Source organism: Sphaeroforma arctica, assembly GCF_001186125.1.
Source record: "Sphaeroforma arctica JP610 unplaced genomic scaffold supercont1.556, whole genome shotgun sequence".
In the NCBI taxonomy this organism is placed as follows: domain Eukaryota; class Ichthyosporea; order Ichthyophonida; genus Sphaeroforma; species Sphaeroforma arctica.
Window position 1 is genome coordinate 8706 of NW_014040002.1, and position 13902 is coordinate 22607.

Consider the following 13902-nt stretch of genomic DNA (forward strand, 5'->3'; position numbering starts at 1 on the left):
GTGAGTGTAACAAATAAAAAAAAGGCGATGCTGAAGGTTAGCTTCCGAAAGACTCCGAAAAGTCAAACACGCATCGGTATTCAGGATACAAAAACAACCACAAATCCACTGACCCGTACGCGGCCTGTTTGATTCAAATTCACAAAATGAATAAACTCGCAGATTGTTGGGCTATCATATTCGAGTGGTGAACGCGCGGGATGATGTCAACCACACTTCAAATCAAACATCACAAATCAGTAAATTATCTTCTGTGCCGGGTACCATCTGTAGAGGCAGCCGAAGAACGTGGGACACTAATTATTTGTTCACCGTGGAATGTGAAAAGACTATTTCACCGCGATCACCGGTCTTGTTCTATTTAAAGTGGGGAATGCTGACTGCGTGTAACTTTCAACCTAGCATCCTGGAGCATGCATAGGCGACCTACCATAAATCAATTTAATAATTGCTAGTGAAATCGTTGAGAATCAGTTGAACAACAAAGAGAAGATTGATTTGTTTATAACTTGTTTATCAATTTACATATTCATAAGGGTGTTGCGTTATGTTGCATTATTTTCGTCGAAACTATCACCCATGTTTGTTTCAGTAAACAAGTTCAATTATTCCGTGGCATCTCGTTGTTGTTTTAACATTGCCGTAAAGAGTCCACCCGCTTGCTCCAGTTCTTGATGCGTGCCCATTTCCTTCACTTCTCCCTTAACCACAACCACTATCTTATCGGCTTTAGCCAGAGTCGCGAGTCTGCAATACAAAGAAAACAGGAGAGAGCATATTCATAAATAGCAGACCAGGACATATTTCACTCATCCGAGCACTTGGAAATTCAGACAGCCCACAATACTGTCAGACAGCCCACAATACTGTCAGACAGCCCACAATACTGTCAGACAGCCCACAATACTGTCGCCGCACAGTATTCTTTCGAGTGTAACCAGTAATGGGAATTCCGACCGATATCCAGCATGCGTACTGACAACAGCAAGCCAAATAAAATATCAGCCCTTCAGATTCACTTTCACGAGTGTCGCTGTACCGTTAATGCGGCTGTATATACACCTATAAAAAGTTTTACATATACTCTCCTATAGTTCTGCTATAAACAACCGCGCGACTAACAAATACTAACCAGCTGTAGCATGCACGTAGAGCTTCGGTATTACTTACTTGTGTGCCACAATAATGGTGGTGCGGCCACTCATTACTCTATCCAACGCTGTCTGGACGAGCCGCTCGGATGTGTTGTCCAGTGCACTGGTTGCTTCATCCAGCAGAATGATGGATGGGTTTCTAAGCAACATTCGCGCAATAGCCAGCCGCTGCTTCATACCGCCGGACATGCTACCACCCTTCTCGCCCACCAATGTATCGACACCTGAGCGATTTATAAATAGCGGCCGTGAGTTGTCAAGAATACAAGCGATATATTTATAGTAGGAAACAATATATATAATGTTCAGTTGCAGTGCATAATCTCATTGTTTACAGTTGCAGTACATTGCTGCGGGGAATATGGGCAGAGAAGACACACGCTTCAAGTAGATACTAGCGGCGAAGTGAAGGGAATTCAGAGTAAGCAAACGAGCATATGCCTAACTTCAGACTATAAATATGGGTTGCACATACCAAGTGGTAGTTGGCTGACGAACTCCATAGCGTTCGCTTCTTTGAGGCAATCCATCAAGTGGTCCTCAGAAATTGTGTCGACAGCTGGATGGCCATATAATAAATTCTCGCGAACAGTAGAGCTGAACAAGTGGGGTTCTTGAGAAACCAGTCCGATCTGTAGTAGAAAATAGAAAATAGTGCCTATTTGATACAGACTCGACACCTGAAACACTGCGCAGAGGTCGCGGCATGTAACAAAGAGATGTACAGGCGGATATAGCGGATATATGGGATTTGAATAGAAGATACAAGACAATAGGGAACACATAAAGCCTCATCTGTCTAATAACATAATATGACGCAACAATCTGCGAAGAACACGAAGGAGTACTGACGAGATACTTTCACTGCCCACAGCAGATATAACATTGTAAACTCACACTGCCAAACTAACCTGTGTCCTCAACCAGCTCACATCGTACTCACTAATTGGCTGACCATCCAATAGCACATCACCATCCTGTGCCGTATAGAATCGTTCCAGCAGAGAAACAAGGGTTGATTTGCCTGACCCACTTTCTCCTACTATACCCACCACCTCTCCGGGCATGATTTTTAAACTCAGCCTCTTGAGCACCTATTGAGCCGTCATTTGTATGCATATACTTAAGTGATGGACATCAATTTTCAAATCAACATAATTACGAGCAGAATTGAACAACAAGGCCTAAAAGCATCTCGTTTGTCCGTAAAGCGCGGTTCTGAAACGCAAGTACAACAAAGCACAAATCTTTGTTTTTCAAAGAAACTTTCTGACAACCGTATCCGAATCTTGTCTGAATGCTTGTCTGTACCTGAGCCTGCGGTCTGGATGGATACGCAAACTGAACATCCCTGAATTCGACTTCGCCTTGGAGTGGTTTGTTGGCTCGGCTGGGTCGTACTCTTGTATTTTCGAAGTATTTGCCCTTTTTCTCCTGTCAAAGAGTTTACAGTGACCGTGCGTTTGTCAGTCAGCGACATGTTAATTTATCTACCGGGTTTTGTATACCTACTGCTATTCGATGAAGGTGTTCAACGCGAATCAATCAGCAGATGGTAAAAATCTGAACAAACGTGGTACAGATGCCCATCCACAGGGGAGACAAGCAAAGCATTCATCAGCCCGATAGTATTCTATTTAGGTAAGTACCTTCTTGGATGGTACTTCAGCGCCCAAAGGCACACGGTCCACAATATTGAAAATCCAGGTTGCGGCTATTTGTGCTGCCTTGGGGTTAGGGATCACTGCTAGTACTTGCCCGAGTCCGAGACCGCCTGATAGAATGGGCATTTGTAACTAACTCAGTTGAAAAGACTTGTAATTGCCAGCTAATCATCGTGCAACGTACCGTGCATAAATGTGAAGTGCTGCACGATATCGAAGTTAGAGTACGCATAAGTGTGACGACAGCAGTTCCAAAGATATACTGTCGAGGTGCCCTTGTGGTGGTGAGGAGTACAAGTATAATCGTCGGAGAGAAAGTGACTAACGGAATGTCGGCTGCCAACCACAGATAAATACCTTTCACATGACAGCACAACGGATGATTTGAAGATCCAAAATCAACACAAGACAAACGGGTCCAATTAAGGAGAAAAAAGGTGTAAAGACCTTTCCCTAATACCTACCAAAGATGACCGCACAGACAGTCCTGATCATTCCGATGATATCGCAATGAGCTCCCTTTATCAGCTCCATACCGTAGTAGAAGGCCCCCCCCCACACACTCAACACAACCAGCTGCGAGAACCCGAAAGCAAAGGAATTGTATACCAGAGCACGTTCGAGTGCCTTTCCCGGCTTCCCCAGCGCTGTCCTGTAGTCGTCCAAGAACTTGTACACCGGGGCGGAACCAAGGCCTAGGATTGTTCTAGCCTCGTCGATGGCTTCTACGGCGCGTTCGTTACCCCTGAGTGGTGTGCGAGTGAGAGTTGTATTCCAAACAAAGCTAAACTGACTTGAAAATAGCGGCAACTAACCCTCAATAGATTCCTTTCGAAAATCGGGCAGGAGATGCTGAAGCAGCTTCTTTCTTCTAAAACGAATATTACACACATGAACACACCACGTGCAATGCTCTATGCGATGTCAGCCGTGACACACACCAATCGATATGCAAACGGGATTCTCAAAAGATGCGATCATGAACCAAAACCCCAAACTGCACAGCCATCACAACGACATACTCGGCTAGCTGCATGTAGGCAAAGTGCTGAGCCTTTCCGGTGATTCTGAGCCCAATGAGAACACCTAAACCCACCATAGGCACGATAGTGAAGAGAAGGAACGCCAACTGCCAGCAGGATACGAAGCCGACCACTAGGGCTCCACACAAAGCTGTTGTGAAGACAAAGAACATGCGAGTTGGTGGGATTTAGGTGTCAGTTCTCATGCCATGGCATATAACGAGAGGGTATATTAGGGGACACGCCAGTACATACGTTATATGCCAATGCATACCCAATTTATATTATGACAGTACTCAGGTAAGAATTTAATACAGCAACTCCCATAAGTTACTCCAATTCTATATAGTATACTTTCCCCGAGTATTCACGAAATCGATAGAAGTGAAGATAGTCATAAGCACAGCACGGCTATGGGTATATCTCCATTGAATGCGTACCTGCGAGGAGTGTGATTTGCGTTGAGAGATAACTGCCAGTAACACCAGTTACGGCAAGTGCATCAGAGGCAAGCTTGGATTCCAGAGAGCTGGGGAGATGGTCTTCGATATCAAACCAGGCGACGTCTTGGCGCATATATGCCGAGAACAGCATGCGGCGGACGCGCCTGGCACCGCATACGTATAGAAGTACAAAGTGTGAGTAATCATTCGAGATAAGGGTACGTACCTGAAATACTGAAGGGGATCCCGATCTAAGTGACAACCAATTGTACTGCCTGCGGAATCTGGATGGAGATCTCGGACCGAAGTAGCCAGTGTCTATCATTAACAAGTTGATGCAAAGTACATACCTGACCAAGCGCTCGTTAGCATAGCCAAAACAGACGGTGTTGATCACATTACCCACAAAGGCAACTGCAGCGAGCACTATGAACTTGATCACCATTGTATCCACCTCGCCCTGAACAAATCGCAGTGAGATCCATATAAGTGCAATAGTAGAGGAAGATGAACAGAAATATACCACGGGGCGAATATAGCTCTTGTCTTGTCCAACACGCGCTACTGGCGGGCATGAGCTGCACTTCGGACCTGCCGGCTATTCATGTATGTGAGTATTGTGCCACAAAAGCACTATCTGCTGTAGTAAAGATCGGCCGTGCTCAAACACACACCATCCAATGCTCAACAGCACCAAAAATAGCTCCACAACACAGGCGCAGACGTGGCGTCGCAGATACCACCAACTTACCTGGTCGTTGTTCATCAGCAGGAAAATCAATTCACCAAAGAACCACGCATAACAGGGCCACACAAGGCCCACCAGTATAGCACCGCACCCTCCAAGTATGAACAGAGGCCATTCTGGTCTGTTCAATCGGTAGACACGTCTGGTGACTCCATTCGCTTTAAGAACTTCCCTATCGGCCACCTCTCCGTTATCTTCAAGGCTGTCGCTTTGTGTGGCAGCAGAGTGCGGGAACGATTTCTCGCTGGCGATATCGTGCTGGGTGAGTTGCGTAGCTGTGTTGTCATCCATCTGCTCGCCCCACAAGAGAGAATAGATGCGTGTGAGAGAAGCCTAGCGTATGCTACGATATGGCGCGAAATAATTGATTTATCTATAAATAAATATATATATATATATATATTATAATATATATATATATATATATATACTGTAGACTGCACATTGCTGCAGTACCTCTCCTACACAAATCACTAACAATTCCCTTCACACACACGCCACATACACTGTCTAAGCCGTAGCCGTCAGGGCTGCCGTTCAAGCGTCGCATCTCGCTGCAATCGCTGTCCGCCTCGCTCCCGGAATCGAGACGAGTTGCGAGTGTTTGGCTGTGATCACTACCCTGGTGCCCTTGTTCAGTGGTTGTGCTAGAATCGGGTGTGTCGAAGTATTTTGCATAGTAGCCATTCTGTCGTTTGTACAGGGAATGTGCAATAAAGACCTGTTAGTAGACTGGCTCCTATTGCTGCACAAGGAGCTATCATATGACATGATATGATATAATGCTAGATGAGATTGCATGAATACAGTCGCTGGCGCACTCACAGCTGGCAACGAAGTAGATAAGCCAACATACACACCAGCGCAGTCGCAGAGAAACTTACAACCAAAAAGGGGCACCTCTATGTCTAATCAGCCGTGCCAGAGCGTTCAGTCGGCAGTGGGGTTGACAATAGACAATTTGGAGCCGACTGACAAATGTAAGGTGTTACATACGGAACTGTAAGGTGTGAAATACCCAAATGTATTGTGTGACATACCCAAATGTAAGGTGCGACATACCCAAATGGAAGGTGTGACATATCCAAAAATAAGGTATGACAAATTAATTATAAGATGTAACATACTCATACATAAGGTGCGATATACCGAAATATAAGGTGTGACAAACCTTTTTGTATCGTAACTCGTCGTGAGAACCGCGTTCCACAATGTGACCGTCGGCAACAACGAATATGACATCCGCATCCCTGATAGTGGTCAACCGATGGGCCACCATTATAGTTGTGCGCCCGGCTGTGGCTTGTTGCAGAGCCTTCTGTACAAGCACTGAGAGACAGATCGAGGTGTGATTAATGTAGTTAACATCAGAGAAGTAGGGGTATGATGAGATGGTTGGTATAAAGCAGGTTGACGTTCCATTAGACAGCAAAGAGAAGATCAAATAGGAGAATTGGCAATGCAGCTAACTGGAAGAGGATGTTTTTATCAAGCCGAGTAATCAGTTTGCGAGGAAGTGCTAACTGTGCACATAGAACGCATCGAAGACACCCACCGACGTCAACATCTATCGACAACCCAACGCCAGGAAGTAATATATCAACAGCATTCGATCAGTATATTTTTGAAAACACAAGTCTTAAGTAGGCACCTATTGACAAATAGAACATGAATGCACATAGAATAGCAATGTGCATTGCAACATCATTGAATCAATACCTTCTGATGCCACGTCTAAAGCGGATGTCGCTTCGTCGAGCAGCACAATCTTCGGATCGCGCACGATTGCCCGTGCAATGGCAATCCGTTGCTTCTGACCGCCTGAAAGCTGCATTACCGTACGTTTTGGAAGACAAAATGGTGAATTCGCCATGGATAGAAGATGATAGAATAGAAGATGATATGGAGTAACGTCTAATCTGATGGGGCTACGAAACGTTTCTCCTATATAGGATACGGATCAGCACCAAGACATGTGCAGATTCACCGAAACATCTTCCTGAAATAGAAGCTATGTATCTGTCGTCTCTGGATTTCAATTTCTCCAAGGTGTACCTTAGCAACCTTCAACAACGAGAAATACCTCTCATCATGACCAGCCAGAAAACCTCATACAAATGTAAAAGCACCGTATCTTAACATACCTGTCCACTATGTCCAATCAGAGTATCGTAGCCATCGGGCAACTGCATAATAAAATCGTGCGCGTTTGCCAACGTCGCCGCGTTGACTATCTGTTCCATTGACACAGACTCCGCATTGTACAGTCGGTTGAGATACGAGTCCATTACTAGATCCGCTTCAAATTCATCGTTCAGCTCGACACCTATACAGGAAAAGGATAAGAGGACCATCACTTCCCAAGCCTTTTAAAGCTACATGCCAATGCTTTTACCTATGCAGATATATTTAATCGTAGATGCAGTTTAATTTCTGGTCAGCACAGCACATTATCTGGTACCAACATTTTACACGAACAAATACAGTGCAAGTGAAACCCTGACTTAGAAATGGGAAACCCTGAACCCGAAAAGTCTCCGTGTACACAAGAAAGTCGGGATCAACCAGACTAACAGGGATACAGGATGCACTAAATCAGCTCCAATCTAGCATACCTGACCCCAAGGCGATGTTCTCAGCGATGGTACCCGAAAACAGCCGAGGCTCTTGACTGACGAGGCCTATGGCACCTCTCAGCCACTGTACGTTCAGCTGCTTTAGGTTAACGCCGTCCAGAGAGATAGAACCAGCCTGGGCAATTCAGAGGTAGGGGTTGAGGATGTGTGCGAAGAACGCGATGGCCCAGAGGCTAGTTGCCAACATATGCGACTACAAGTAGGAACGTTGATGTATAACAATCTACGATCATTCAAGGGAATGGCGGTAGTTGAACAGGTGCATAGGCTACTCACGTGTGTAGTATGCAAATGCTCAGTTGTACCATAAAAATAAAGTAAAAAAGAAAGCATATGGTATAAATTGAGTCCATCTAAAGCTGTTAAATGTGCATTTCTTATACACAGCGCCATACAAAGCACACCTCTGGATCGTAAAGCCGTTGTATAAGACGGATGGTAGTACTTTTCCCTGATCCCGAACCCCCCACAATGGCCACTTTGGTACCGGCATCGATTGTGAGATTGAAATTGCGTAGCACGGCAGCGTTGTCTTTCCGTCCTTAATCGAGTGATGTATGAAAAGGGAATGCACCATAAGGAAGGTGACTACGAACCAAAGATAATCATATGTATTACGACTTGATCTATATCACTTATCGATTCGTGGCATCATTACTTGCAGGACACGAGTTTAGTACCAACTTACAGCGACCTAATTTTCCAAAGACGAGTACGTGAGAACATACTTTTTCCTATATACGACGTCGACGTGCGCAGATCGAGCGAGTCTTGCTCCTCAGCTTTCTCATCGGCGCGTGCGTCATAGGTGGGTGGGTACGTAAAGGTGACGCCCCTAAATTCGATACAGCCCGACACGTTCTCCAGGCGTGATCCGGTGGTGTCCAGCGCATTGATAGCGGGAATGTGGTCGATTACCTGCGGTTTGATGAATGACAGGCACAGGAAAAAGGTTTGCATGAATACACAGATAAGTGAGGTTACCGCGCCTGGGCCATGTCCGACTCCAGTGTAGTGCTTGCCAGGCTTGACACTGAGATAGACTATCGAATAACTAGACCTTTCTTATACTGGACTTCCAGCGACTGCTAAAAGATCGTGGGCCAAATCCTCGATTGCATTACCTTGTACACATTGTAGGCCACACCGCACGCCCTTGAGATCTTGGATGCCGGAGTGAACATCTGACCTAGGCCTAAACTGGCCATGACAATGGCAAAGAACACCGTCATCCCCACGCCGGGAGACATTTCCCGCGCACCCACCAGTTGCGATGCGAACCACAACGACCACGCATTGGACGCCAGCATGATAAACATGGCAAGCCCTGCGGCAGTGGCAAGGAGTGATGTGAGATGGCGTGCGATGGGGAGGCAACTATTAGATGAACCACAACGACCACGCATTGGACACCAGCATGATAAACATGGCAAGCCCTGCGGCAGTGGCAAGGAGTGATGTGAGATGGCGTGCGATGGAGAGGCAACTATTGTGATTGTGAGCAGGTGAGCTAGGCCATCACAGTCATCGAAGGCGTCATTAGCGATTACGGTATCTATCATACCACCAATTGGACAGCACTGGACGCCAACATGATCAATATGGCGAGCATCCGGAGTATCAAAAGTGTCAATACTGATTGCGGTATCCAATCACGAATTGGAAACACAATCCCGAATAGTATAGGCAGAATAATGAGCTGTCAGCTATACGACAACCTTACCGCCATGACTACTCAGGCAGGAATGTGCCACAAAGCGAACGACTCACAAAGACTAACCAAGACAGTCTCTCACAGCCTAGAGCACATACCCACTAACAGTCCATTCTTGATATGCGAACTTATGGCCAGTCTATAAGCCTCGTGCAATTTGCCATTGAAGCGCTCGCGCTCAAAGCGCTGTCCGTTGAAGGCGGTGACCGTGCGAATCAAAGACAGGGATTCCTCGGCAATGGCACCGGCTCTGGCGAAGATGGTACTACTTCTCTGTTGGTAGAGAGTGATCATTATTGAAGTGCTAATAAGAGTAAGGTGGGTATCGATCTGGAATCTCCAGAACCACAATACAAGGTACGACCCTACATACAAAAAACGAAAACAAAAAACAGACCCTGCCATGTAGCATAGGAGTCTACAGTAGAGTCCCTGCTATGTAAAATAAATAACGCCCCGACCACTCCGACACATAGAACTGGGTATTGCACACAACTGACCTCCGCAGACGACTTCAGAGCATACGACAGGTACGCGCCAGAGATTGCGATCATGGGCGTCATGGTGACGGTTGCAATGGCCAACTGCCACGAGAATGCGAATCCAACTGCGATACCAGACACGCACAGGCCTACTAGCATGGACAGCAGCTGAAGCGTGTCGCCTAGTGCATCCTCTATAAGCTGCGAAATGGATGTGCATTCGGATGAGGGCGTGAGTGTGTGGGTGTGGTTAAGGTGGACCGGGGTCAGCGTTGTAGCTGCGCAGAATGAAGCGAAATGCGTGCAGATGTTCGAACGGAATACCAGAAGGGCAAAGTAAGCAGAGATGGTTGTACTTTCTGTGATAGTTTGAGAACATGTAGACCGCCTAATCAGCCATATCTCACACATACGTGCGTGTACCAGATAACAAACAACACTATGTACCACGGGAGCTGAAAAGCAACTTATCGGTGAATACACGCATACCTTTATATCTAGTGCCAGCCGATTGGATAGCTCTCCGGCGGTGTGCATGGACAAGAACGCCATGTCCTGCCTTAACACAGACTCCACATACAGCCGCCGGATGCGGTGTCCTAGACGTGTGGATACAGTGCCAAAGGCCAGCTTGGACGCAAACCCACATACCATACCCACAACACCCATCAGGGTCAGGATGATTGCTAACCTAGCCACCTGGAACATGCAAATGTGTGCGAGTTAGGAGAGTGGCTCTATATCGTACGTTTTGCAATGCTTTGTGGCGGAAGCTTGGCATACTCAGACGCTACTAAACAAGGTACGGTCAGCAAACTACACTACTGGCAAGTGACAGTACCAAACGATCAGATAAAAATGAGAGGCAAATATACGCGACTGCCAGCACACCGACGGTACGACTATGGGACTATCTCTGTCAGGTTTTACTTACTTTCTCCTCCAGGTAGTCAAATAATTGCAATCCCGAACCTATAAGAAAGAGCGTTGATGTAGATTAAACAAATCTTCCATATGAATTTAAGCATAGGCATGGGCAGCAGCTGAAACCGATATTCACGAGGAAACATTGAATCTGCTCGCGTTTCAACAGAACATTCACAAAACCGTTGAGATGTGGCACCACCACCCCTTCGCACACAGCAAACTCTGCACGCGCTATCTAGCGGTATGAAAGAACTAAGACTTCAGATACTACAGTCTGACACTCACCTGCCATCATAATCATTGCCACCAAAGTTTGCGCAAAGTTCCTGAGATTCTCTGCCCCTTGCTCGGTGAAGAACCCCAAGATGGTGCTCTGTATACCCGGGATAAACTGGTCCAGAAAGGGCATAATATTGTTAAGGTCCAGGTTTTCGATCTTCCCTGGATTGCAGAAAAGTAAATGGGTGTGTACTTCGGTTTAGTCAGATTCGTATGGACAAAAAGGATGCGCATTGTGAGCGTATATGAGCAAAATGAAATACAACTTCCCAAGTTCGATGCTACTGCGTTCAAGGTATTGACGTAATAACACGACTGAGCGACGTGTCATTAAGCAGCAGGGTGAAATCAACGGTCCGAAAAGTTTAACTACAATAAAGCATAACACTATGCGAAGAAAAAAAATTCCTTTCGATGAATTTTTCATGACGGGTTTAAAATCTCGGCTTGTGTGTTGTGGAGAAGACAAACGAACAACATGTTTTTACAAACATAGGCGCATTAAATAAGTATACACAAGTTGAAAAGTGTCCAACATAAGACATACCTATCAAGGAATTGAAGTCCACATCGAACGATCCACCCAGCAGAATAGGGATATCAGCATTGACCAGCCCAGTCATATCGTCCAGAAGACTTCCGAATAATATGCAGAACACACTGCACCGTCCAGACACGTGGGTGGCCAGATTGAGATAGAACAGTCGTACGAGAATGAAGTAAAAGTACGCCCCAATAAGATAGTGAGCATATCACACAACGCATGAGTTGAGACTGGCACAACAAGCATAAGCAAGGAGAATTAAAAGCAACCGGTGATGGAATATTAACAGATGGGAGCACAAAACAAATGGTGTGAACATAGTGAGAGCTCTCATGTAGTTCAAAACAATCAGCACCGCCTGAACAATAAGACTGAAAAACTGCGCGCCAGGGGCGAGATGATTTAATAACCTTACCTAGGGGTGCTGAGTAAACTTAGCCGTACCAAGAAATGCAGAATCAAGTCAGCGATAAAACCCATAAGAGCAATGCGATGACAAGTAAACTGCATATGCCTTGCGCCGCACAAAAAGCATTGACAATGAACTAATTTCAAGCGCGAAGATTTCAAGGGGTCACGTGTGGTGCTCGCTATTCACAGCAAGAGATCTGGTACACACCTTGGTAACAGTCCGACGATCATAGAGAGGATACTAGCTCCAACAAGCAACCAAGATTCGGTTGCTACAAATAGAATGAGAATTATAAAAATGCGATGTCTTGAGTAATCGACCAGCACATCCGTAAGCGAAAGGCTCCTGACAGTGTGATATACGAGCTATCAGGACCTTCGTATGGAAGGCTATCTAGGCGACTATACGAATTCGTATCGGGTGCAGAAGAGCCTTGTTTCTGAAGTTTAGATTTCGATTTTGATGGCACAATGAAAAATACAAGTAAGAGCAGGGAGGGCCAAATGGCAGCCAAATACATCAAAGCGTCCGTTGGTTGATGTTCGATATTTATACCCAGGAGTTCAAAACTCGATACACTCACACTGAAACCAAGCGACATACTTGTGGCAAACCGAAGTAAGAGCATGAATGACATCTCGGAAGAATCGTTCGCGAAATCTGTGCGGTATGAAGAATACAGGATTTTAGTATCAATCTTGTTCTCGCTTTCAAATCAAATACTATAGCGACAATGGACTAGACGATATCATACAGACGAAAGTATACTCGACCGAGAAGAGTTGACCAACATTAAGCATATTCCGACTCAAGTAAAGCAGGTGCACGTAAATGTTTGTCAGCAAAGGTAGAACACCGAATAAGCCAAAGTTAGGTTGGGACCGTCTGTACTATCACGCTTGTGTATTATGTACTTTTTTAAACCCAGAGGATGACAACGACCCAACGCGTGTGTGGTAATTCAGTAAACTCACACGCGCTAAAGATAAAATGTTCAGAATAAGCCACCTTGTAGAAATACTAAATTGGGATGAAACTCCCAATATAGCGACCTGGAAACCTGCCAAGAACGATATTTGCTAGGATAGCACATCAGGTGTTCATCTTCAATCAAAAGTACATAACCATAGTACGGGCAGGTACACTTACATGTGGAGTCGACCTGCTGAGGCGGGAACGTGGTGTCCTCGCTCGCCTTGTACAGTTCCCCATCTCCTTCCTCCTCCAGTCCTGATTCATTTGGTACTATGACAACACATTGAACACAAAAATTAAAACGAGCCCATTTCTCCGACTGTAATTGCCTGACTTTTTAAATGATGTACTAGATATCACGCAGACAGCATCCAGCAATATAGTCATGCAGTTACATATGCGAATAACTTAACAATATTAAGGTGCAAGCTATACAGAGGCTCGTATTACCTTCATCCTATGGTAGGCCCATCTCATCTTCAGTATATAAACATTTGTACAATTAGGATACCTGCGTGCGTACAGACACACAATGGTATTTACAAATCTGTGCTGCATATAAAAAAAATCGAACAAAAGCGTGCGAGCGTACATATCTTACGCCCGTACGTTATAACTGGCATCATGAAATTACAGAATCAATCTTACAGTATATTTGATATAATTCGATCTATATATTCGATATACACACAGGTATATTCGTAAACATAATACAATTCTATATCTATATACACACATGAAAAATCTGTACGCGCATATGTATGTATATATTTATATACATACATGCGATCACATCCCCATTTATATATATAAGCCCTTACACATACCCATAGGCAGACATTAAAACATATTAAACGACACGCACAGACACAGACACAAACACATACACACACACACATATA

The 13902-nt window shown here is 45.2% G+C and overlaps 1 protein-coding gene across 1 annotated transcript; it reads right to left on the minus strand.

Moving 5' to 3' along the window:
* Positions 1-437: 437 nt before the first annotated feature.
* SARC_07202 (hypothetical protein) lies at positions 438-10571 on the minus strand (the record flags this gene model as incomplete). The annotated part of the gene is made up of 22 exons (XM_014298858.1): positions 438-747; positions 1171-1378; positions 1630-1786; positions 2066-2248; positions 2466-2588; positions 2804-2928; positions 3283-3563; positions 3841-3991; positions 4281-4447; positions 4634-4743; positions 5035-5322; positions 5537-5719; positions 6203-6360; positions 6751-6859; positions 7176-7357; positions 7647-7782; positions 8072-8208; positions 8396-8585; positions 8792-8994; positions 9480-9654; positions 9882-10064; positions 10353-10571. 22 exons carry the CDS (start codon positions 10569-10571, stop codon positions 606-608), a joined length of 3810 nt encoding a protein of 1269 aa, XP_014154333.1. The 3' UTR covers positions 438-605.
* Positions 10572-13902: the final 3331 nt, after the last annotated feature.